General features: G+C 35.9%; 2 protein-coding genes and 1 long non-coding RNA gene across 3 annotated transcripts in view; 1 reads left to right on the top strand and 2 right to left on the bottom strand.

Annotated features, from left to right (window-relative positions):
- The window catches only part of LOC144836927 (ribosome-recycling factor, mitochondrial-like), a 129,312-nt gene extending 123,363 nt beyond the window's left edge, over positions 1-5,949 (bottom strand). The window contains exon 1 of the mRNA XM_078691871.1: positions 5,817-5,949. Coding sequence (XP_078547997.1) covers positions 5,817-5,827 — 11 coding nt within the window. The 5' untranslated portion in view covers positions 5,828-5,949. The remainder of the gene's footprint in view (positions 1-5,816) is intronic.
- A 9,379-nt stretch (positions 5,950-15,328) lies between these two features.
- On the top strand, positions 15,329-18,358 carry LOC144836951 (uncharacterized). Its single transcript, XR_013611419.1, has 2 exons — positions 15,329-15,443; positions 16,476-18,358. It is a non-coding gene; the product is annotated as an uncharacterized LOC144836951 (long non-coding RNA).
- A 706-nt stretch (positions 18,359-19,064) lies between these two features.
- LOC144836851 (uncharacterized) overlaps positions 19,065-27,433 on the bottom strand; it is a 61,541-nt gene continuing 53,172 nt past the window's right edge. The window contains exon 27 of the mRNA XM_078691731.1: positions 19,065-21,765. Coding sequence (XP_078547857.1) covers positions 20,506-21,765 — 1,260 coding nt within the window. The 3' untranslated portion in view covers positions 19,065-20,505. The remainder of the gene's footprint in view (positions 21,766-27,433) is intronic.

Consider the following 27,433-nt stretch of genomic DNA (forward strand, 5'->3'; position numbering starts at 1 on the left):
TTATAATGTTGAGCTCAGATAGTAATTGCTTAATTTCATCATGGGTTAGTCGTAAAATTTGACTAGAAATTTATTTTTAGTTTGTGTTTATATTAAAAACGTAATTCCAAATTATTCAGGACCTTTCAGTTTGTTTCTCGTAGTAAAAGTTTGGCTCAAAGCGACTTAGATAGCTAAATAGAGAATAGGTACATCTGATTGATCTTGCCGACAGATAAAATTTTGAATTTCTTACAACTTTGTGGCACTGGCTCGGAGCGCAAAATAATTTCCCCATTTTTTTTTTTACTTGATTCATAAATATTAGTATCTATACTTAATTAGATTAATGATTTTTTTATTTTAAAAAAATGTGTTGCACATGAAAAAAACGCATTTGTTTTTACCCTACTTTTTAAGAGTTTTATATATAATGCTAATTAGTAATTAATTAGTAAAAATCTTAGAATTTATTCAAATTTTTTGAAACTTTACTAAATTATTGTCAAGATGTTAGTTAACGTAAGGATAAAATATTAAAACGCTAGGTTGTTACGTTTGGTTTCCAGAGGCTGTTAAAGGCCAGGTGCGGGCAAAAAATTTCTATTGATCATACATTCCAATAATTATCGATCTATAGTTTCCCCTATGTTTCATAATTTTTGGGATTTTATTTGTGTTACACGAGCTTGTTGAAAATAAGCACTTTCTTATCAGTGGGGGGATAGTTCAAATTACACAGTAAAATCTCTATTCTTTTGTACACAAATTTTGTAAATAGATAGACATTTTAAAAAGCTATGAAAACTAAACGGTATGGTAAAAAATGTTATCAGATGACTAAATATAGGTAATATAACTTGAATTTTACATTTCTGGTATTTTTTATTCAACTTCAGATATTTATTTTCATGCTATAGCAAAAATTATCCACCGTATATCCACCATCTTTTTTCACCTTCTAGGGAGTCACCAGACATGTTATTACATTAGGTTAACTACCTAACTACTGAAAAAAAGTCTTCCTGGTTTTTATGGCAGAATATTGCCAAATTTTGTATTTTACCATATTAAGGGAAATTCATGTTTTTTCGTCTTGATTTCTGTTACAAATATTTGATTTATGTACAATTAACCAGATAATATATTTAAAATTCATGCCTGTACCTGAGCTTTAAAATTAATGTAAATTATACACCAAAAATTGGCAGAAAAATTTTTCGTTTATCTCGAAAATTAAGCGATATTTTACCAAACAAACTACACATCACGAAATTACGAATGTCTTTTTGGTGACAAGCACTCTTAATCTCTTTACTTTTTATTGTCTTTTCTTTTTCAAAGGCGATGATCTGGAGTATCTGTGCAATCGTAGCTACAACGTTCCGTTGGGCTCTTTTTTCAGGCTGGCGGATTACTTACAATGTAACGTTAATACTGTATTTGTAATTATCTATTTTGTTATCAAACAGGTTAAACGTCAAGGGTGCGCTTTCCATTGGATGCTGTGTGGAAGCACATTCAAGCAATTGGCTTACAACGAGCGTACCTACACAAAGACAGAACACATACTCTGCTCAGGGAGTTGATGGCCTTGCCCTTTCTGCCAGCTCAGAAAATTGGTGACGTATTTGATGGTTTGCGAGAACGCGCTCAGACAAGAAAGTTGCACGAGGTATGTCAATTTTTAATTCACTAAAATCAGAGTGGCAAATTCTGGCATAATTATTCTTTCTGGGATAATTTGGCCGAATTTGTACTAGCCTAATCATTGTATTCTGATCTATGATGGGCATAGGTGGTTGAGACGGGTCAGAAAAGGATTCCCAGGTAGGATATTACCCTCTATATACCTGCTGTGTACGGGTACTACGTACGTGGAGTGTTGACAAAGTGCGAGGCAAGCGAGACACACCAAATATTTGTGCGAGACATCATTTTATCATTTCCAAAAGTGTGAGGCATATAGTTTACAATTTCAAAAAGGTGCGAGGCATATTTTAACGTGCTATTATGCTATAGGCATAATAATTATTTATATTTTTATAAATAGGCCTAGCGTATCTAAACAGATTCGTGTATACACTCATCATGTTGCTTATTTTTATGTAACGATTGTTTTTTTCATTTAAAAATCTGTTGGCATTTCGAGCGTGTTCACTTTACAATTAATGTCTCTCGAACATAGCAGACTGAAAATGATATTTTGGCACAACCCCGCACTGCGATCCGGTAGACCACAGAGATGGAAAATCCCTCTTTACTATTTAGTATAAGGTAGCGGAATGATTCTGCCCTGAGAGGATTCGGCCTTGTGGCGATTCCCCTCCTATAGCACGTGGTTTCAGTAGCAACGCACATACTTCTCTCTGAGCGGCGTGCCAAAGACATTTTTGGCATTCCATTCTCTAGGAAATCAACACGTGTACCTCTCTCGCAAATAAAGTGAACAGCGATGTTCAGGACAAGTTCAATAACTGGCGGTAAATAAAAGGTAACTGACATGCCGATCAAATAACATGCCGCAAAGAAAAAAAATTGCGAGAGAATTCTGGATCTAATCGTAATACTAGGCCTAAAATTAAACTTTAGCTAAATGCTTAGCCCTAACCTAGAGGCCTATGTAGAAAACAATTTTGATATAAGGCTAAAAAAAAAAAATAGTTTGTTTGCCCTACACGCCCGCCCCTAAATCGCCGAAATCTAGGGGCGGAGTTTCTAAAAAAGTTTTTTGAATTTTTTTTTAATGAATTTCGATATAGGCTTAGTTTTAGAGCTAAAGCTAAAGAGGCCGTATGCGCCAGGCCTAAGCCTAGGTAGTAGCAGTTAGTACTAGGCCTATTAGTATTAGTAGGCCAAATACCCAGTAGGCCTATACTATTGTTACTAAGAAAATATACACATTTATCGTTTAAATATCCACAAACAAAGCATAACACATTAATATAACAATTTCCGTTTTGAACTCCAATGTTTTATTTACCTACGAACGACGTTGTGCCTACTTTGCATTGCCAATTGATTGTATTGAGCGAACATAGAGAAAAGCGCCGTTGCGTATCTTTTTAACGAAAATAGTCGAGTCAACTACGCCCTCTATCTATTTTATGTTGAAATTTCAACGCTTGTTTTTAGAATCTAGAGATAAGACAAAAGAGATTTTACCGCAAAATTAAATGTGTGGTTTTATTTTTATCTATGACGCTTGGTTGCCCGGTAAATTAAGTATTGTTTTTATGATATGAATTAGTATAAAATACATATTATTTATAGGATACAATATTAAATTTCATTAACATTGTATTTGTTTTACCAAAAACAAGTTAAATATAGAAATATTATTAAACTATCCTTCGTGAAAACACGTAAACAACAACACGCCCGGTAGCGCCCGGTTGACGAAGCGAACTGTTTATTAGGCAGTTTTTACTAAATAAATTGCATGAAACGAACGGGTCAAGTCGGCCCCAAACCGTCTCGGCCAAAGTCAAGTCGGCCCCACGTCAAGTCGGCCCCAAGTCAACTCGGCCTCACGTCAACTCAGCCAAAAACTAATCGGTCAACTCGGCCACAATAAAGTATGGAACGCAAAAAGTGCTTAATATTCTTATGATTAAATTACTATCCACGCTTTAAAAAAAATGAAGAAATAAGAAAAATACTCATATAAAAAATGATCTCATTGCCGATATGAATAGAAGTACCCGCGTGTTACAAAAACATGTGCAAGTACCACATTTTAGTAAATCGAAGACGTAGGTCTACGTTCCACCATTTGGCCATAGAAAAAATGATCGTACATATCGTTTTTGTCCATGATTTGCGTTTAAAAAAAAGGGGTCAGCGAAAACACGTAGCAGTTGTAGATATCGAAATAGCTGCCAAAGGCGCAGGGAGGCGCAGCTACGAATTGGTTTCAGATATTGTCGCTTAATCAAACGCATACACTGAAGAAATCTACGCGTGATTCAACCATGGAGTCAACATTATTTCAAATCAAATGATTCAACCAAATAATCTTATTACACCTAATGAATGTCCTCGCATATCGGACAGGTTTATTGAAGTTTGACGCACGAACGAACACACGCGCTTATGTACGTGCATCATCATTATTAGGCCTACAATTTGTTCCTATTTATTATCCAAATGTTCATTGTAATCATTAATAATACTTTAATAGTATGAATGCTTATTAATCAATTGTTTGTTATGCGCAATTTGAACAATTTTCGCAATTTGAAATTTTATTAAATGTAAATAAAGGAAAGTTGGTGAAATCATTCTTATTTTTTTTTGCTAAACGTATTGTCTAAATATTAATATTCATTAAAAGTCAGAATTATTCATAGGTAAAAAAATGTGAAGAAATATTATTTTATTAATCCCCTTCCTTTACACTTTTTGCGTTCCATACTTTACCGGGGCCGAGTTGACCGATTATTTTTTGGCAGAGTGGACGTGAGGCCGAGTTGACTTGAGGCCGAGTTAACTTGGGGCCGACTTGACTTTGGCCGAGACGGTTTAGGGCCGACTTGGATCGAAATCAAACGAACAATTAAATATCCAAACAGCATTTAACATGATGTTGGCATGTAGTTGATAAAATTTTTTATCATGAAAATACTACCGGTGGTCCAGGCTTAGATTAGTGTAACCGTCACAAAAAGTTGTATACATCCTCACTTATGGCGGCGCCCTACCACATGGACAATATTACTGTTACAGGGAAAATCGCGGATTACTCATTCTTGTGATATATATTCTTTGCTATAACCTATAGCCTCATTATATGAGTATGTTTGTGTAGGAAAGCGGTGCCAGGCTGGGGCCAGCTGCATGTGTGCGCTGATTTCTGTGACTCAGCCCTGGGGCTACTGTCTAAATCATAGTATTTGAGGGCCCCTTTATTATTTAATAAAAAAAAAATAGGCCTAAATAGGCCATTTGGAATAAGAATAAAACCCTCATATATAGTAAATATGGACGAATGAACTAGATGCAACACAATTTCCAACATTGAATTATAATTCCTTTACTTCTAATTTGGCTATCAACATATCGGATTAACTACTACTGTATGTTGTATAATGAAATAATATTTGAGATTGAGTGCATGTTTTAAACGCTTTATGTAACATCCACCAACCACAGAACTTGCTCTATTACTACAGTATCGTTATTAAACTTTTGGATTCAACATTGCTAGGTCTAGCCCCGGGGCTGAGTCACAGAATCAGCGCACACATCCATGCAGCCTGGCACCGCCAACAGGCATTCTCTAAAAAAAAAATGAAAAAAAATCCAAAGTCCTTATACGATGACGTCACACACGTACCAGCACCTCATTGGCTGATTAAGATGTAATGCAATTTTACCGTACCTTTAGCAAACGGAAGTTAGGATACGGTACCGTATCTTTAGCCACGGCGTAAATTTAATTAAGTGGGGCGACTTTGCGATGGGGGCGACTTTGCGATGGGGGGGGGGGGTGCGACTTTGCGATGGGGACGACTTTGCGATGGGGGCGACTTTGCGATGGGGGGGGGGGGCGACTTTGCGATGGGGGGGGGGGGCGACTTTGCGATGGGGGGGGGGGGGGGGCGACTTTGCGATGGGGGGGGCGACTTTGCGATGGGGGGGCGACTTTGCGATGGGGGCCGACTTTGCGATGGGGGCGACTTTGCGATGGGGGCGACTTGACTAGCATCCCATAAGCCCTACCTAGGCCTTATACCCTAGCCAGGCCTATAAGAGGCTAGGCTAGCCTAAGCCTAGGCCCTAGCCTAGGCCTAGCTAGGGGGCCTGGGCCTAGTATTATTAAAAATAAAACTTACCAAAAATCCATGAAAACTTTAAATTAGGGTGGGCCTGGGCCTAGCCTATTTGAATTACTGTAACTTTGAACGTAAAATCGGAAATTGAATCCTGAATGGGGTTAATTTCAATGAAATTCTACGTGGTTGATAGGCCTACGCCGCCTCTCTCTCTCCTAGTATAAAGGATGTGCCAGGCATAAACAAATACCCACGGTTTTATCACTGAAAAGTGGCTTAGGCTAGTTTTTAGTCGCGTTTTTGCACGCGACTCTAGAGTCTACGGGATTTCGATCGTCGGCCCTAAACCGTCTCGGCCAAAGTCAAGTCGGCCCCAAGTCAAGTCGGCCCCAAGTCAAGTCGGCCCCAAGTCAAGTCGGCCCCAAGTCAAGTCGGCCCCAAGTCAAGTCGGCCCCAAGTCAAGTCGGCCCCAAGTCAAGTCGGCCCCAAGTCAAGTCGGCCCCAAGTCAAGTCGGCCCCAAGTCAACTCGGCCCCAAGTCAACTCGGCCTCAAGTCAACTCGGCCTCAAGTCAACTCGGCCTCACGTCAACTCGGCCAAAAAATAATCGGTCAACTCGGCCCCGTTAAAGTATGGAATGGAAAAGGTGCAAAGGAAGGGGATTGATAAAATAATATTTCTTCATATTTTTTTACCTGAATTATTCTGACTTTTAATGAATATTAATATTTAGACAATAATACATTCAGCAAAAAAAATAAGAAGGATTTCACCAACTTTCCTTTATTTACGTTTAATAAAATTGCACAAATTGTTCAAATTGCGCAAACAATTGATTAATAAGCTAGCATTCATACTATTATTAATGATTACAATATGAACATTTGGATAAAATAGGAACACATTGTAGGCCCAATAATGATGATGCACGTACGTGGGCGCGTATGTTCGTTCGTGTGTCAAAATTCAATAAAAATGTCCGATATGCGACGACATTTATTAGGTGCGTAATAAGATTGTTTGGTTGAATCATTGAGGTATTAAATAATGCTAACTCCATGGTTGAATCACGCGTAGATTTCTTCAGTGTATGTATGTTATTAGGCGACAACATCTTAAACCAATTCGTAGCTGCGCCTCCCTGCACCTTTAGCAGCTATTTCGATATCTACAACTGCTACGTGTTTTCGCTGACCGGGGGATTCCCCTTTTTTAAAAACGCAAATCATGGACAAAAACGTCTATTAGACTAGGCTATGAATGAGGTAGGTGCCACCCGGAGAGGTAGAAATTCTCATATGACTTTTCTAGACCAGTTTTTTCTGGGGAATCCAAATATATTGGGTAACCTGATAACTTTCTCGTGAGGGCGCTTTTTTCAAAATGGCCGCCAGTTACAGTAGACTATGATATCTTGGCAACCACTGGTCATAGAGAGTTAATTATGGTGTCAAATTGTTCGGAATGTACATGTTCCTATTTGATGTAATAGCACATTTTGTCCGAAAATGGCCGGAAATACCTCTATTGACCTTTGATATCATATCTCCGTAACTACTCGACACAGAAAGTTGTAATATCCAGAATATAGATGTTTATATTCAAACTAATAGAACATTATCTGTAAAAATGACCGGAAATAACGTTACTGCCCTTTGACCCAAAATGCAAGACATTTCTTCTATCATCTGATCACATTTAGTAATATCTTGTCAATTAATTCATTTTGTGGTAGGTGCCATTCTCATATTGTTTTTTTAGACCAGTTTTTTATATGGAATCTGAATTTGAGGTAAATAGATCGTACCCCGAGAATATTTGTGTGAGAGCACTTTTTCCAAAATGGCTGTCAAAATTAAATTCAAAGCATATATAGGTATTAATATTATGCATGGAGAACATTGAGTCTCTGTATCCTGGAAATCGCAAGCTCATTGAAGATAAGGGATTGTCAGTGCAAGGCCAGAGTAATTATGCATTGCGAACTGCAGTAGACCAACGTGGAGAACAGACGATTAACAGAGATTCTAAATTTGCAGGTGGTATAAAATCTTTCTCTTCAGACGACAAGTCAATTCTGAAATGGTCACTTAACCGTGCACATCAAGCAGAAAATACTGCTTATTTACGTACCTACTCCAATAGTGAGCCTGATGGACATGTATAAAAGCAAGTACGACCTTCACGTATCATCTCATCTGAAGACAAGGTGCAGAAATTGATTCATGTTTTGACAACAGAATATGTCAACCCATTTGACCCCATTTTAAATAGAGATGAATTGTACAATCTTAGTTCTGGAGCGCCAGTGAACAAAAATATTGCGGACGTAATATTTAAAGTCCTGTCAAATGGCAAGTCAGTCCATGAAAGCTTTGTAAAGGAAAGGCTTGAGTCAACTAAAGTGAAATTCCATGACAAGCGCAACAAGCTCACTTTATTTTCGAATAGTGGGAAGAAACTCGAAATCAAGGCAAATGGGAAAGTAAAAGTAATAGAAGCTAATCGGGATGTTTTAGGAAAGCTTCTTGCCACCTTAACAAAGCATGGTAGAATAATTGACTTTAAGAAAGCCTTTGAGTATCCACTTACCCCTGTCCCGCTAAGCCTGGCTAATACAGATGGGACAAGACAAACAACTCAGAAAAGTGTCCTAATGGAAATTTTCATCGAAAAAAGTTCAACAGATGTTATGGATCCTGGTCGAGCACTGCCAGCAAAGGCTACTATCATTGCCTATGTTGTTGACTTGATGGCATTAATCAGAACATTTACATTTTATCCTGATACGCACGAGGATCTTGCAGCAAAGGTTTTCAACAGCATCCCTAAAGGATACAAGCGTGTTGATATTGTTGCCGATGCATACTTGCCAAAAAGCATTAAGTCTGTTGAGAGAAACAGACGCGGTATTGCACCAAAAGTAATTGTAAGCTCAACAATATCAAAGTTGCCCCATGATTTCAACAATTTCCTTGCCAACGGCGAGAACAAGACCAGATTGATTGAGCTTATTCGCTGTGTACTAGTGTCAAAGAAAGAAAGCATTCTAACAGATATGAGGAGTGATGTTATTTACTTTTCATCGTACAAAGAATGCATCTACATTACTAACAGAGATGTTGTATTGGTTCCGGAGCTTAATAGTAGCCAAGAAGAAGCCGACACGAAAGTCATCCTGCATGCAAAGCATGCTTTAACAAATAACAATCAAGGCGTAGCAATAATTCGTTCCCATTCTGGAGACATTGATATTCCAGTCATTGCACTATCTCATTTCATAGATAATGGGCAGAGGGTAATTATTGATACAAACACTGGGAAATACCGAAAGATACTGAAATTGAGCGACATTGATTTAACAAAAGCGCAGAAATCATCCCTTATTGGATTCCATGCTTTCACAGGTAACGATTATAACTCCGCTTTCTTTCGGAAAGGAAAACGTACCTGCTGGAAGCTTCTGGAATCAAAAGAAAAATTTGTTGACACATTCTGCAACCTTGGAGTGTCAGATGTGTCATCAAAAGAGTTGTATGAGGAACTTGAAGAGTATGTTTCACTATTGTATGGAGTGAAGGGGAAAAGTGTAAATCAAGCAAGATATGATATCTTCAACAGAAAGTTTTCCAGACACAACAAGATTACAGATATATCATTACTGCCACCATGTCAGCAGACCCTTGAGTTTCATATACTTAGAGCAAACTTCATTGCTAAAGAATGGCAATCAGCAGACGTCAATGATTTTATCAACAACAGTACACACAATGGATGGAATGAACAAATGGAGCCTAAATGGATTGAGACAGTGATGCCTGCGGATGTCCATGAACTGTTTACACATAATGAATATGAAGACTTTTCAGATTGCAGTGATGTGAGCGATCTTGAAGATTATTACACGACATACAGACTGAAACACTAAAGGGAAGCATGTATGTAGTAAAAGAATTAAATTCTTGGCCTTGTTATGGCTTATTTATCTCATATATTCGGATTGCACATGAAAAACCTGTCCAGAAAATAATATGAGAATGTCAACCTCCAATTGGCACAAAATGAATTAATTGATATTATTAAACATGATCAGATGATATAAGAAATGTCTTGCATTTTGGGTCAAAGGTCAGTAACGTTATTTCCGGTCATTTTTACAGATAATGTTCTATTAGTTTGAATATAGACATCTATATTCTGGACAGTTTGACACCAATTACAACTTTCTGTGTCGAGTAGTAACGGAGATATGATATCTGTTAGATATTGGGTCAAAGGTCAATAGAGGTATTTCCGGCCTATTGGGGCGGGTAAATTGTGTTACTTTCAAAATGGCCGCCATGACGCTACTCAAAACAACTTTCCAAGATAGAAATATTATTATATATACTATACTATATAATATAATCATAGATAAATATAGAGGGTTCTATATATTATAGGCAAATACGATTAAATCATTGTTTTGCCCATACCCGGTATAACCGTGTATACGTATTTCAACGACATCTGTTAAAGGCTGGTTTCCTGTCGACGTAAGAAGCAGTTTTTCTAACGTCAGTTACGATTGTTACGTCAATTTTACGTAAGAAACCAACATTTGACAGGAAACCGCTTACGACAATATTTTGGTGAAATCGACGTAAACGCAAGAAAAATAGACGATCGACAGGAAACCGGGGTATCGAATCTCCGTCTGATACGTCGATTTATTGCGAATTTACAGGAAACCGGGATTTTATTGCTTGCGATCACTTGCGTTGCGTTATTAACGATTCTTACGTAAAGTTGACTTGGAGTCAACTTTACGTAAGCGTAAGAGTCGTAAGCGCAAGATATACAATGGAAAAGGATAGGTCTATTTTTAATAGATACGAAAATACGAATTTCATTAATAAAAGCAGCTTTTTTACACCACCTCTTTACCAAAAAAGGATAAAAATTACCCCTATATTAAAAACGTACAATAATAAAGTTCTTTCTATCCACACTTTTCTTTATTTTATTGACATATCCTCCTTCCGGTAATTAAGTTCATTAACTATTCTTTTATTAGGAGAAATGATTCGATGTTTTTAAAAAATTTAAACCGACACTATTTGCTCCATCTGAGTTTTTCTAATCAATGTTTTTGTTGTTTGTGTTGTTATAAAAAGCATGCTATTAGACTCTGATGCAGTAGATGTAATATTAAATACAGAAGGTAAGATATTTAATAACAATTATTAATAATAATAAAGTTATTAAATAATATTGCCATTCAATATCCCTCCACACTTAATAATAAGAAGCATACAGTAACTACTTGTTAAATAAATTTATTTACAAATACATTCTGCACAATACTATTTTATGGATTAGGCCATTTATATAAATTCTCAAAAATAATAGATGCATACACCATGGCATACAGAATATATAATACCGAAAATCAAACCTTTGACTAAATACTAATTACTTACTTATTAACTAAATACTATTTTAAAAAGCAAACACAAACAATTTTACTGATTACCCTAAGTGATATAGGCCCTACAGTAACTTTCTTTGCATACACTGTGTCACACAATATATATGATACAGGAAATTAAACCTTTAAATAAATCTAAAAAGTTGAATACTAAAACTATAAACATATTTTTAAACTCTGAAACTGTGGTACACTGTACTGTAATTTCTCTCTTTCAGATGGGGCTGAATTAAGGACACAAGTTGATTCAATCTTTCTGGTGTCATTCTTGTATATCTATTTAATAAAGCAAAACAATTACCGGAAGGAGGATATGTCAATAAAATAAAAAAAAGTGTGGATAGAAAGAACTTTATTATTGTACGTTTTTAATATAGGGGTAATTTTTATCCTTTTTTGGTAAAGAGGTGGTGTAAAAAAGCTGCTTTTATTAATGAAATTCGTATTTTCGTATCTATTAAAAATAGACCTATCCTTTTCCATTGTATATCTTGCGCTTACGACTCTTACGCTTACGTAAAGTTGACTCCAAGTCAACTTTACGTAAGAATCGTTAATAACGCAACGCAAGTGATCGCAAGCAATAAAATCCCGGTTTCCTGTAAATTCGCGATAAATCGACGTATCAGACGGAGATTCGATACCCCGGTTTCCTGTCGATCGTCTATTTTTCTTGCGTTTACGTCGATTTCACCAAAATATTGTCGTAAGCGGTTTCCTGTCAAATGTTGGTTTCTTACGTAAAATTGACGTAACAATCGTAACTGACGTTAGAAAAACTGACTCTTACGTCGACAGGAAACCAGCCTTAATGTTTGTTACGATTGTTGCGTTTGTTACGTCTCTTCCGTTAAGTTGAACAAAAATGAACGTCGTTTTGATCGTTCTGAACCGCAGGCTCACGAGCCGATAACGACCTGTAGTGTCGTGTTTGGCACACCATAGTTAGTTGTGTCGCGTTTGGCACACCATAGGTTGTTGTTGCTAGTAATAAAGCAAAGAATAGTAACTCTCCCAAAAATACGTGTCTTATTCATTCGTATTTATTGCACAACATTACATTGGCGACGACGATGGCGACGTTCACGATACCCGCACCAATGCCTCTAGACATGGATTCAGGCAACATGGCTGAAAGTTGGCGTCGATTTGCGCAAAGATTTGATAATTTCGAAACAGCGACAGGCGTCAACGCGAAGCCCGAGGCAACACGAGTCGCCACACTCCTGTCGGTAATCGGACAGCGAGCCCTGGAAACATACAACACGTTTACGTGGGACGCCGAAACTGACAAAACAAAGATCGGCCCAGTCTTAGCACAGTTCAAGAAATTCTGTGATGGGAAGCGCAATATCACGTATGAACGATATATTTTCAACTGCAGGGTTCAAAAAGAAGGTGAGAAATTTGATTCCTTTGTTACCTCGCTGAAAAGTCTAGCAGAGACATGCGAGTTTGGTACCTTGAAAGATAGCCTCATTCTTGATAGGATTGTAATAGGAATCAATAAGCCAAGCCTTAAACAACGCCTACTGCGTACAGAAAATCTAACATTAGACACAGCAATATCCAAAATACGAGCAGAAACGGCAGCAGCCGAACATGCAAACAATCTCAAAGCCTGTATGGAAAGACTGAGAGATAAAAACCTTACCTTAAATAAAGCTAAGTGCGAATTCTTCAAACGCAGCGTTGAATTCTACGGACACATATTTAGTGATACCGGAGTATCACCAGATCCTAAAAAGATTGTCTCACTCCAAAAGGCTGCAGCACCGACTTCTAAAGAACAAACGCGATCGCTCCTAGGCATGACACAATACGTTGCTAGATTCATTCCAAACTATGCTACCATAACAACACCGCTCAGAAAACTCACTCACAAAAACACGCCATGGTTCTGGGGTGAAGAAGAACAGCAGGCATTCGACAAACTAAAGAAAACGCTAACCAGCTCGCACGTCATGGCCTACTTTGATCCAGAAAAGAAATCAACAGTCATAACTGACGCGAGTCCAAGTGGACTCGGGGCCATACTGAGCCAAAACGGTCAACCGCTAGCATACGCGAGTCGCGCGCTTACAAGTGTCGAAACTAGGTACTCTCAAATAGAGCGTGAAGCACTAGGAGTCATATGGGGAATCCAACACTTCCACTTGTACTTATGTGGCAGCGAGTTCGATGTAGTGACCGATCACAAACCGCTTCTTACGCTATTCAATAATCCCGCATCGAAACCACCACCACGTATCGAAAGATGGATATTAAAAATCCAAGCCTACGACTACACCCTGAAGTACCAACCAGGCAATACAAATCCGGCTGACTATATGTCAAGACACAGCCTTACAATGAGCAACAAGACGAAACTGGACATCGCAGCAGAAGAACATGTCAATCTTGTAACAAACAACGCAATCCCTAAATCACTTACTCTGGAACAAGTTCGACGTGAAACGGCAAATGATGGTCTCATACAAACATGCATTAAGGCCATCACTCGCAACAAATGGCACGAGGCTCTAAAAAATCAAGATGACCTCCATTCCGATCTCCAGTGCATGCACAAAGTTCGCAATCAGCTAACATTCGACCAAAAAAACAACATACTCCTACGTGATCACCGCATAGTCATACCCAAGGCACTTAGAAACACAGTAATAGACATCGCCCATGAAGGACATCAGGGCATAGTAAAGACGAAGCAACTCCTCCGAGAAAAAATATGGTTTCCCGGAATAGACCGCATGGTCGAATCAAAAGTAAAACACTGCATACCATGTCAAGCGACGGTGACTGAAAAGAACCACAATGAACCGCTTCAGATGTCGAAACTTCCTAACGGACCATGGGAGGAAATTAGTATTGACTTTAAAGACCTCCCTACTGGCGAGCATCTTCTAGTGATTCTCGATGACTATAGCAGATTCATCACAGTGGAAGTTGTTAAATCAACATCAGCAAAGACAGTTATTCCCAAGATAGACACAGTATTCGCTAATTTTGGAATACCCAGTATAATTCGCACCGACAATGGACCACCATTCAACAGTCACGAGTTTTCTCAATTCACGAAGTACCTTGGCACTCATCACCGCAAAATAACTCCACTATGGCCGCAAGCAAACGGAGAGGTGGAAAGAGTAATGCGTAATCTGAAAAAGGTCTACAAAACCGCAGTGGCCGAAGGTGTTAACTATAAACAATCACTCAATCAATACCTCAGAAATTACAGAGCCACCCCACACAACACCACAGGCAAACCTCCAGCATCTCTGATTTTTAGACATACCTTCAAAGTAAGACTCCCAGAAATAATCAAACAATCAAGCATCAATCAGAATGCAGTCAGAGACAAAGATAACGCTCAAAAATCAAAAATGAAGGACTACGCAGAAAGACGAAAGAAACCTCGAAAGAAACAAATCGAAGTTGGTGACATGGTCCTCGTAAAAGAAAGCGGCATACTAACATCAACGAAAACACCATATAAAACTAAACCATACAAGGTAACTAAAACAAACGGAACAATGATTACCGCAATGCGAGGACGGCACGGGATCACTCGAAACTCATCATTCTTCAAACTTCTCAACAATCATGTCGCAAACACAAATACAGACAGCGAAGACGACTATCTCACAGATGATGATTCTCCCGGAAAACATCCCATAACAACAAATAATGCAAGGCGCAATCCTCAAAGAGTTCGACAGCCACCAGTTTATCTCAAAGACTATGTTCCATAAGTTAATCGTAACTCTGATAGTATTAATAATGATCAGCACTGATAATTACAAATCTGAACTCATAATAACATTTCTATAACACCGCAGATTGTCAATGCTTGGCAACCGAATTGTTTAAAGTTATTGTTTTTAAAGTTATTGTGTTTAAAGTTTATTTTTCTAGTTTTTATGTAAAAGATGGAGGGATGTAGTGTCGTGTTTGGCACACCATAGTTAGTTGTGTCGCGTTTGGCACACCATAGGTTGTTGTTGCTAGTAATAAAGCAAAGAATAGTAACTCTCCCAAAAATACGTGTCTTATTCATTCGTATTTATTACACAACATTACACGACCCTTACGTAAAGTTGACTTTTTTAACTTCAAGCGCTTACGGTCGTCTTATGATCGTTACGTAAAGTTGAAATTTTTTTCTTACGCTTCCGTGTTTGCTCGATCGATGGTTGCCCATGTCAGGCAATTGTTTTTCAGGTAGGCAGCCTAGGCTTAGAAAGGCATACATGCTGTGTGGCATATACTGTACATAGGCCTAGCTACATAAAACATGCCTAGGCCTAGGCCTACATCATAACCACTACTATTTTACTGTAATATAGGCAAGAGGCCTGTACTAAAAATGTCCTAGACCGTAGCCTTCTTGTAGGCCTAGCCTAGGCCTACTTTAGTAATACTAGGCCTAGGCTAGCCTACTACTAAAAGCCTTTTTTAGGCCTACCTACTATATAGCCTAGGCCCCTAGTACTTAGTAGTAGTAGGCCTCCTATACTAGCCTACAGGCTAGGCCCTACAAGTACTAGGCCAATTAAGTGGACCACCATCTGTAGGCCTAGGCTAGCTTTGAAATTAGGCATAAATCTCTCATTTTTTTTAGTGTGACTTTATTTTATATAATAGGCCAAATTTAAAAAAAAAACATTTTAAAATTTTAATGTATTGGATCTACACACTCTACACAATAATTCCAACTTCTAAACTGCAACAAAAATGATCTACAGTGAAACTTCTCTTTTACATGCCCTTTGGTTGGAATGTGTTTAAAAACTAAATCTTTGTAACTAAAAATGTTATCTATACTGTACACATAACTATAACTAATAACAGTAGTTCAGCTGCTTAACAGGAAAATTCTATAAAATTAAAATTTTTAGTCATTAACAAAAAATTAATTAAAAACAAGTGAAAAACACTTTAAATATGTTTAATTATTTTTCTTTGATTTAAAATAATTATTGAAAAGCTTCAACACACTAGTTTTAAAATGTTAAATATTTTTACAGAGCAAATTTTAAACACAAAATGAGGCCTATAATGATTCCAAAGTAAATACTGCCCAGTACATAGGAAATATCACACTTATTTATTATTAACATTTTTACATGCGAACAGAAAGTCTGCTTCTAGTACCACTGAAAATAAAACAAAACATTGATATTAACATTGATAATGTATCAACATTAAAAGTGTATGTGTTGCATTTACAAATTGTTTTGCTTTATTAAATAGATATACAAGAATGACACCAGAAAGATTGAATCAACTTGTGTCCTTAATTCAGCCCCATCTGAAAGAGAGAAATTACAGTACAGTGTACCACAGTTTCAGAGTTTAAAAATATGTTTATAGTTTTAGTATTCAACTTTTTAGATTTATTTAAAGGTTTAATTTCCTGTATCATATATATTGTGTGACACAGTGTATGCAAAGAAAGTTACTGTAGGGCCTATATCACTTAAGGTAATCAGTAAAAGTGTTTGTGTTTGCTTTTTAAAAATGTATTTAGTTAATAAGTAAGTAATTAGTATTTAGTTAAAGGTTTGATTTTCGGTATTGTATATTCTGTATGCCATGGTGTATGCATCTATTATTTTTGAGAATTTATATAAATGGCCTAATCCATAAAATAGTATTGTGCAGAATGTATTTGTAAATAAATTTATTTAACAAGTATTTACTGTATGCTTCTTATTATTAAGTGTGGAGGGATATTGAATGGCAATATTATTTAATAACTTTATTATCATTATTATTACTATTATTATTATTAATTGTTATTAAATATCTTACCTTCTGTATATTTAATATTACATCTACTGCATCAGAGTCTAATAGCATGCTTCTTATAACAACACAAACAACAAAAACATTGATTAGAAAAACTCAGATGGAGCAAATAGTGCCGGTTTAAATTGTTTAAAAACATCGAATCATTTCTCCTAATAAAAGAATAGTTAATGAACTTAATTACCGGACTTAGGAGAATATGTCAATAAAATAAAGAAAAGTGTGAATAGAAAGAACTTTAATATAATTGTACGTTTTTAATATAGGGCTAATTTTTATCCTTTTTTGGTAAAGAGGTGTTGTAAAAAAGCTGCTTTTATTAATGAAATTCGTATTTTTCGTATCTATTAAAAATAGGCCTATCCTTTTCCATTGTATATCTTGCGCTTACGACTCTTACGCTTACGTAAAGTTGACTCCAAGTCAACTTTACGTAAGAATCGTTAATAACGCAACGCAAGTGATCGCAAGCAATAAAATCCCGGTTTCCTGTAAATTCGCGATAAATCGACGTATCAGACGGAGATTCGATACCCCGGTTTCCTGTCGATCGTCTATTTTTCTTGCGTTTACGTCGATTTCACCAAAATATTGTCGTAAGCGGTTTCCTGTCAAATGTTGGTTTCTTACGTAAAATCGACGTAACAATCGTAACTGACGTTAGAAAAACTGCTTCTTACGTCGACAGGAAACCAGCCTTTAAGCGTATAAACGCAAATACATTCTGTATGATAAGTCGTACGTATGAGATAAGTCGTACGTACGAGATAATAAGTCGTACGTACAAGATATTAAGTCGTACGTACAAGATAGTGGCGGAAATTTTTTTTTAAACAATGTCAAAATTGTTTTTTCAGAATTATGCCAGATTATGCTAGATTTTCTTACCGACGGGACATTTTGCCGACAGGAAATTTCACCGACAGGTCATTTCGCCCATCGTGCATTTCGAAAATTGGCCGACCATTTCACAATTAACACTCCTGGCACGGTTTATAATGACGTCCAGTATTTAAGCGAATGCATTTCTTTCACGAATTAACATCCATCTATCAATCTATGTATTCAGTAGTAAATTATATTCTTTTGTTTGGCGTAATTTGTTGCAAAAAATGATCATTGCCGGTGATGTTTAAACTAAATGAAAGCTTAATGAGTATACAAAAACATAAAATTAAACTTAAAAAAATAAAATTAAATTAAACTCTTCCTGATCATTGTACTTCTAATTACTTTACTCAGAGCCTATCACCTGAAGATTGAGGAGGTATTTTATCTCTCTCCTGAAACAGTCTGTAGTGTTAATAAATATGTTGAATTATTAACCTGAGTCTTGATTTTTCATTTAAAATTAAACTTAAACATGTGTTCTATAATCGATGCCATGTTATTATTGTGTACCATGCCCTACATCAAATCAAACATGTTGTTTTGGGGTTTTTTTGCTGGAATATTGGTTGTTATATTCTGGTACATTACCTGCAATATCAAGGATAGCCCAAATGAGCTTATATTTAAAGCATGATAGAACTAAGGTAGTGTGTACAGTTGGTAGTCTGTAATAGCTCATTTTATATTTACAGTGTGCTACATCATATAACATTGGTTATCTAAACTATCCAAGGTAGCCAACTTTAGGGTACTTGCGGTGCAGCGGATCATTAGTCTGTCATTACCCATTTAGTATTGTATGAACTCAAGTTCATTTGGCATAAATCTTCAGTGGTTCCGTTACTCACTCATCTATGATATCCCCATTTTTAAACCTTCCATGGGGATTCTGGCTGGCCTATTGTAGTGGAAAAATAATGTCGAATTTGGTATGAGGAGGTCATGGACATCACATTGTAGTGAAATTAGGTGGTATCTCTCTCTCTCTTTCATCTATTTGGTACCATTTTAAACTCGCTCTACCATCAGAACCATGGAGCTCTGAATCTTACAGATAATTATGGTTATGCATTAGGGTCTCACTATCTTAACCGATCAGCCTTACGCTCAATTCACTATCACCCCAAGTTGAAAGAATTTTTGTTAAACGCATAAATATTTGGTACATCATTTCTTTATTAATGAATACACTGCAACTGTTTCATTATAAAGTGTGCTGAAACAAGTCTCATTAGTCATCCATAAAGCAAACTCTAAAATATAATCTAACACTAGAAATTTGAACCTCTTAACTTACATTTTGTCTATATACTTATGAGCATAACATCCTTAAGTGTTGACAACCTTACTTTTCTTTTGTTAAAACGTTAAACATGATTAAATTCATATATTATACAAACATGCAAAATGAATAAAAAGCTTCTGCAAAAAAAATAAAAAAATAAAACCATCAAAGTTAAAAAACATTATGAATAAAAAAAATAGAAAATATCAAACAACAAGGTATAATTTGAGTCAATATATATATAAATTCTACCCTGAAGTTGTACACACCAGTAGTGTGTTCTATACAATGCAGTAAATGTTGTTCTATGAAGCAATTATGTTGGCAGATATTAATCAATTTAAAAATATTGGACGAAACAAGCTACTGCTACTGTACAGTGCTAACATTGTTTAAACATAGAATCTCGATATCTATCTTACACCTGTAAAAACTAAAGCGTCTTTAAATTACCATTCAAAATAATGACCTACAGTATAAACCCAATCACTATTTGATTCTAATGGTATAGGTATTCAAAATACATTGTGACTAATATTAGCATCCTTTGTTGTACTGTATTCCTTTTTACAAAAATGTTCATATAGTACTATCCAATACCTACACAATTTACATTTAAAAATGTGCTTTTTCCAGTATCTTGCACCATTTAGTTTACAAACAAAAGTCAAAAATCCCTTAGGTGTGGAATAAAATCAGTAATTAAAAACCGGACATCTCAAGCCTAAAATTCTCAATAAAACCTGTTCTGAATTGATACAATGCAGATGTACCTCCTAATAATAACCTACTATACCCTTAGACAATTATTAATGTATGTGTATGAAAATATAATTGTATTTTTATACTTTACAAGACAAGTTGCAAATATCAAAATGGCATATATGGATCATTTTGCATTGCTCTTACAAACAAAATTATATTTAAATATAAAATTATATTTGAGATAATTGTGAGTGTGAAAGACAAATAATTTGGCCCTCTTTTGACACAAAATATTACCTTATTATTGAAGTTGCAAACAGTAACAATTTACCTCAGCATCAGCCTCAAAACAATTTGCCATCAGCTTGTCCTATAGCTGGTTGCAATCAGCCTCAATTTTTTCTACCAATGTATCTTTCTAATAGCAATGATGCCGGAATGTTTTACAAATTAATTTGGAATGGATTTCTTTCTCATTACACCTGGTGTTTATACTTGCATAGTATCTTACATTCAATTATGTTGCAGGACTAAGAAGAAAAGACATCCTTTAATTTACAATCAAGTTTCCACCATCTATACAAAGTAATGCTAGATATACAGTGAACGAAAAATTTGTTCATTCGCATGTGGTAATTGTCCATTTATTAATTTGGTGGCACCTGGCGGGCTTGAAATGCCTTCTGACCACGAATCTGAATGAGCTGAGTGCGGTGACGAGCTTGACCATTTTCCAGGTGAGTCTGGCGAGGGGGTTAAACAATTCTCTGCAAAGAGGTACGCATTTGTGCTTTCATTACTAGGAGGACCTGTTGAGAGCGGAGGTGTAGCATTACTATGATGCGAAGGAGGAGTTGGATACTTGGCAACATGATGCATAACATTCATATTTGACATTGATTGATGTTGATGTGCAGAACTATAGGAATGTTTGCGGGGGTGAAGATCTTTGACCACCATCATTCCAACATGATTATCGTGAGCATCAGACATACTTGACACTGCGTACAAAGAACCCGGGCTCTGGTGCAATTGGTGTGACATCATATTTTGTATGGATACTGAAGGATTACAGTATACACTACCTTTGGTCGGTGACCTCATAACCATGTGCGGTTGCTGCATCTTGGGCTCAGATACCATCGGTGTTGCCACCATTGGTTGTGGCATCTGTTGTACAGTCAAGCTTTGTTGGAGATGGTTTAACCCATCATGAACCCATGTTACGTCGCTGCTCATATTCGACATGTTTGCATGGTGAGATGATCCATTCATGTGTGCCATATCGGTGTACAAGTGAGGTGGTAGTTGCATGAGGGCAGTGCTAGCTGGTACAACACCTTCTTCAAGTGCAAGCCCATGTGGCAACATATTTTGCCCATTTGAGTATGGAGGTGGAGTTCTTTCATAATGTGTTTGTGGTGAGTCAAGAGAATGTACAGGTGACATTCCAACACTGGTATCTGTTGAAGACCGCTTTTTTCTCTGCTTTGGCTTCCTCTCCTTACCATTCTCAGACAAAGGAGATTTTGTACTATAATCATGTATAGAACTTGATTTTGACCTTCCTTTCTTTTTTGAGTGCTTGCCCATGTGATGCATATAACTCAAATCATAATCATCTTTACCAACAGGGCTTAAGCCACCATTCATATTCAAAGTACCTGGGCTAGGAACAACTTTATAAGAATCTAATAATTCAACAATATCAGTCATGTAACTCTCTTGTGCAATATCACGTGCTGATCTATCCATGTGATCTGTAATCTCTCGGTTGACATGGTGATCTAGCAAACATTTTACCACTTCTACAGAATGTTCCTTGGCAGCTATTAACAATGGGGTTTGATCCTGAAATTAAAGGGCAATTATAAAATCAAATTAATTTTTCATTTAAATAGTACCATAATATTTCAAAAGTTTCACACTACTGTAGATTTGAATCAAGAAAACGGAACATTCATTAGTAAACATTTTAACTTGAATTTTAAGCGTTAAAGTTAGTATTTTCTTTGACTTTGTAGGCCTACATTTATTCAACTTTTTAAAAACTAATAGCAATAACTTTCCCATTTTGTGGGAAGTGTACTTTGAATACCCCTGTCGCTATATAACAAGGCAGAGCTATTATTAGCTAAAAATGAAATTTGAAAAAAATAATTTATTTTCTTGTTTTCTTTTACTTTTTTTTAAAAGCCGTTTTTGAAATTCTTAAATCGGGATGGTTTTGACATCGTAAATTTCCTGGCAGGTATGATTACACCATGCAGGATCGAAAATGTGTTTGTATGTAATGGAATTGTCTTTCCAACAAATGTTCGGCTCGATTAGATAAATACATTCATTGACCGGCGGTAGAAGCACATGGTTAAAGGGTCTTACACAACTGTTCCGGTACGGTTCCGGAAAATCCAATCGAACGTCAATGTTTCGTTTTTGCCGCATAGCCACATCATGAAAACAAAACATTTGCATCCATGTTTTTCTATCCTATAGTTTTTAGTCGCGTGGACGCGACTCTATAGTTCACTATGTCGGTCGGTCTGTCGGTCCGGTATCACTATGCGTTTTATCGCTTTCTGACCTTATCTTGATATCAGTTTAATCTAGCTAAGTCAATTTTTCACAGTATATTCCTTATGGCCAGGAATCGATGTGGTTATGTTTTCACAGTGCGCAATAAAAAATTACGCGGTCTACGCACGATTTAACGAAATCACGTTTGTAATCATATTTTCACAACCATGAATCACAATTAAATAAAATTTGGTACTCATAAATTTCAGGGCATAAATCATCATATGGCAATACAATTACGTGCGTAGCGCATGTAACGCATGCGTACGCGCGCTTAAAATTTTCAAAAATTTATTTTCGATGAAATAAGAGTACGTTTCAGGCAATTTTAAGCGTTTACAAAATTGCCATGAGTGCACAGATTTTTGCGCGCGCACTGCGCGTTAAATGTTATTCCGCACTCTTTTTGCCCGATTTCTGTTTTCTTGACTTACTTTTCAACTCGAAATTACGTTATACGAGCACGTCAAAAGTAAATAAATCAATAACGCATTTTGTCATGTCTGTGACACAAAAATATGATATTATTATTTGGACTGCTTGTTTTTTCTGGTTACATTAGAACCATTATCTAATTGTCTTTTGAAAATGTTGACTATTATATAATATTTTAGAAATAATAACACTGTTTCTGTTATTTTGTAATGGACGTGACATTTTATATTACAATATTTTAATAATTAATTTTTTTGCCAAAAATACATTTTTTTTATTAAATTGTAAAGCATTTGATAGAATTCGAATGGAAGAATAAACTGTTTTGCAAAATGACCTTATACTCTGCAACAATTATGATACATATATTCTCTATACATCAGCAAATGCTGATAATTGTACATTTAGGTGGAGATTCTCTTGCAATTAAGGAGTGTCTCTCCATTTTTTATTTTTGTAAACATTATTCAAGAGTGTCCAAATTCATTAAATTAAATTATATTCAATCTAATGGATTATAATGTTTGAAAAATAACTTGTGTGATTATTGACCTTTGAATACTTTGCATGAAGCCTATTGATGGATTGGGGATGGGTATTGATTGTAACACTTTGGTACTGTATGAAGAGCCCACATCGTAAATATGTACAGGAAAGTGTGCCTTCTCCTTATGAACCTATAAAGTTTTTCCGAATAATGCCATATGGGATCCTTATGTCTGTTCTCTGTGGGCAATACCAGCTCTGTATATGGAAATGGGTCAAACATTTGGTCCCATATAGTCTGGCCCATACAGGAAAAAGCCTGGATTTGCCCGAATGATCTTTTTTGGATCTCTATATGGTACACTACATACGGCCCTTATTAGAAATGATTATGGTGTATAGATTGAAACTATTGCCTATCAAATTTTTCTGAAAGACATTTTACTGTATAGTATAGCATTAGCCGTCATCGACAAATTATTCCAAACCACACGACACATTCAGTAAAATAGAAAGTCTCATTGACCATCTTCCTAATTAACGAACCTCGTGAATATTAATAACATACACGCCCACACAACGCGGAACGGCCTAGTACCGGTACTGGACAGAAGTGCATCGTTTAGATGAATGCACATCGATTCAGAATAATTCTATTTTTGGAATATACATACCATATTTTTTTTGTTCAGTTATTTAGTCTACATAAGCACTATTTGCAGAGGGTAAAATGTTGTACTTCCGGTCATTTTTTCGTAAAATGTTTCATTAGAGCAAATATAAATATACATTCTGAATAAATCAGTGAAAAAATTAACTCTCTATGACTAGTAGTTTTTGAGATATGGTAACCCTGTAATTTCACCCTAATTTGTATATTTAAGCTAATTTGAACATCATCGTGAAGAGTGACATCATGGAAAAACGAAGATGTTAAAACAAAAGAACAAAATGGATTAAAACAGACATAGATAGGCCTATATTGTACACAAAAAGCATAACAATTAGTACTAAAAATTGATGATAATAATGATAATTTATAATATTAAAATAACAAATAAAACACTGTAATTTACAATATAATGATTAATCATGGGATGCGCGGACCGATTTTATCCCGGACGGACCAGTTTTGGTGGCCAAAATTGGTCTGGCCTGACAGGTTTTGGCAGCGATAAATGGTCCCCCGGACCGATTTTGGTGTGACAGGTATCAAGATTGAGAACAAGTCAAGCACGTAGATATGTGGTTTTTTTTGTCTTCCCTCTTCACATAGTAAATTTTGGGTATTCCCCTACTCCATATTATATATACGACAGCACATATTTTCTAATTTTGCACTATTTCGTGATAACATACCAAAAAACGGGATCAGATAATAATAGATGCGCTTGCCAAGACAGGGCTGTGAAACGGCCGATAAACTAGTATAGGGAGCGCAAAAAATACATGAGTTTATCAAGCTGTGGAAACGGCCAATAAATACTGTGTAGTCGAAAGCAAAATACATGTGGTCCATTAAATACAGTAGTATGTCTTCAAGCTTGAGCGGTATTTTCTATTCGTAAACATGTTGTTTCTTTTTGCCTTTTTCAGACACAGTAAGTCTGGCAGCTCGAGCGAACGTGAAGTGTCATTTTTGTAAACAATGAATGAAATACGGTACGATCCTATCGACATCCCTTTTTATTAGACGATCAACTGAACGTAGTCCTAGGCCAAGTCTAGTTTTTACTTAAATATTGATTGATGACTGTAGCTAGTTCGCCAGTGGAATAATTAATTATTGCATTTTGCCTGGATTTCCCATTTAATCATCTCAGATTATAATTTTGGGTAGTTTGTATGTATCTGCATATCTCATTTCAGTAGGCTAATTGAACCAAATTTGTGTAGAAATATGGACATTTTAGTGCTTGAGAACTTTTATATTATACACTTTAATATCAAATGTACTAAACGACTTCCTGGTTTTTGCCTCTGTCCTGGCTGACCTTAAACTTGGCTGCGTGCCAGTCACTATAAATAGCAGTCAGTGTTTTGGCTATCCGTTCAAAGTAGGACCACCGGCCGGCAAGATTTTGTCACCATTAAAATATTATTTCATGTTAAAAAAATTCCATGTCGAGTATCTGTCGTCTATTCTATGTTGTTGAGTCGTATGTATATTTTTTAGGTGGGGTTGGAAAGAAAACTGTACATAGAAAAAATTTATAAATTATCGATCAATGTTTAGGATAGAAAGTAACAATCCCAAACCACCACTACAATAGGTAGGTTTGGAAGCCGTTGGATACCGGAACATTTCATGCTAAACTATGTGCGCGTTGGGGGCGGAGCTATTGGGAAACGGAATAAACACAAATTTTCAGGGAACAACAGAAAACGCATCTCTGTGGTTTGGAATAATTTGTCGATGACGCCTTAATAGTATAGCAAACTCAGTTAATTGGAATTTATTTTTTTGACTAATTAGGATCAGTGCTTTCGTGTAAATATTTCTTTAAACTAAGATATAATATAAATGTTACCAAACAACCACCGCACTTGAATATAAATATCTATTATAAACAATTTGCGCTTAGTTCCAACTCTCTATGCCATGTCGTTATTTAGATGAGAAAAACACAATTACAGAAAAATGGGTGTTTCAGTATTGCAAGTATAAACAATTTGACATCAAAATTGGCTCACTTGGGAACAATTTGCTCCTAGTTTTAATTCTCTCCGACTTACTGGCGAAACGAGGTCAAATGACAACATTGCTGAAACAGCCGTTGAAATAAAATATTGTAAGTATTTTTCACTAATTTACCAAGGTATTTTAAATTTTTGTTTTTTCTCAAAATACTATACATTTTGTTTTTATTTCTATGTGCTTGTGTTAATTTGATACATTTAAATAACAATGAATTTCTTGGAAAATCATTTCAGGTCCATTTTAATGTACTATACCATGATAGATTTACGGCAGGATGATACGTTTTGTTGTGCTTATATGTTGACACTTGACATGTGGTTTATTTCATTTAATTTTTCTTTATTCCGGGCTTCATAGAATAAACGGTACATAATATACAAAAGTCACTCAACAATCTGACAGTTTTAATTTATGTTAACTTAAGCTTAAAAAAAATAATAGCTAATTCATTGTTGGTTCATCTAGAAAATTGTCATTAACACATGTGGGTTTAAGCTTAACTTGATTCTTTGAATGGTTGAGTGACCACACTAAAAAACTTACTGATTGAACTTTTTGAGATATTCAGTACACAAAATCTTTACAGAAAGGAATAAAGAAATAAACTAGACATGAAACTCGTCACTTTGACGAGTTAGTTATCCGCACGACAAACGCCACATGCGCGTCATACGTTGGAATATTGCACACAGAAAAAGATTATGGCATTATGACCTGAACTGAAGAATATGATGTTATTGCTGAATTCTGTTATTTTGTGTCATATATAGTATACACAGTATAATCTGTATACATATCACATACAGTGTAGAATAGGTGAAATTACGGGACCCGCTATTTATTCCAATTTTTAACATGTTGATGGTCTCAAAATGAAACGCAAAGATAGCAATTTCGGAAGGAAATTATCTCAACAACCACATATTAACGTGTAAAAGAAATTTTAATACGTGAAATATTGATGCGCGCTCTTTTAAATGTAATGAATTATGATGCAAAATATGAAAATACGACTTTTTTTATTTAACTGGCCATATGATGACGTCAAAACATCCGATTGGCAAAATTTTCACATGATTTCGTATCTACAATCCAATAGCTTCCAGAAAACGTTTTAATCGTGATTATCACATTTTATTCTTACGAGCTATAACAGATTAAAATTTACTGTAAAGATGAAATTAATGCCCCACGTTATTTAAATTTTTAGGCATGATGACGTCATAAAAATTAAAATATTTTTAACTCATGCGAAAGATAGTTGATTGAGCTAGACAATATAAAAATCGGGGTGAAAATGGAAAATGGATAAGCAGAGAT

Source organism: Antedon bifida, chromosome 3 (genome assembly GCF_963402885.1).
Source record: "Antedon bifida chromosome 3, ecAntBifi1.1, whole genome shotgun sequence".
NCBI lineage: Eukaryota > Metazoa > Echinodermata > Crinoidea > Comatulida > Antedonidae > Antedon > Antedon bifida.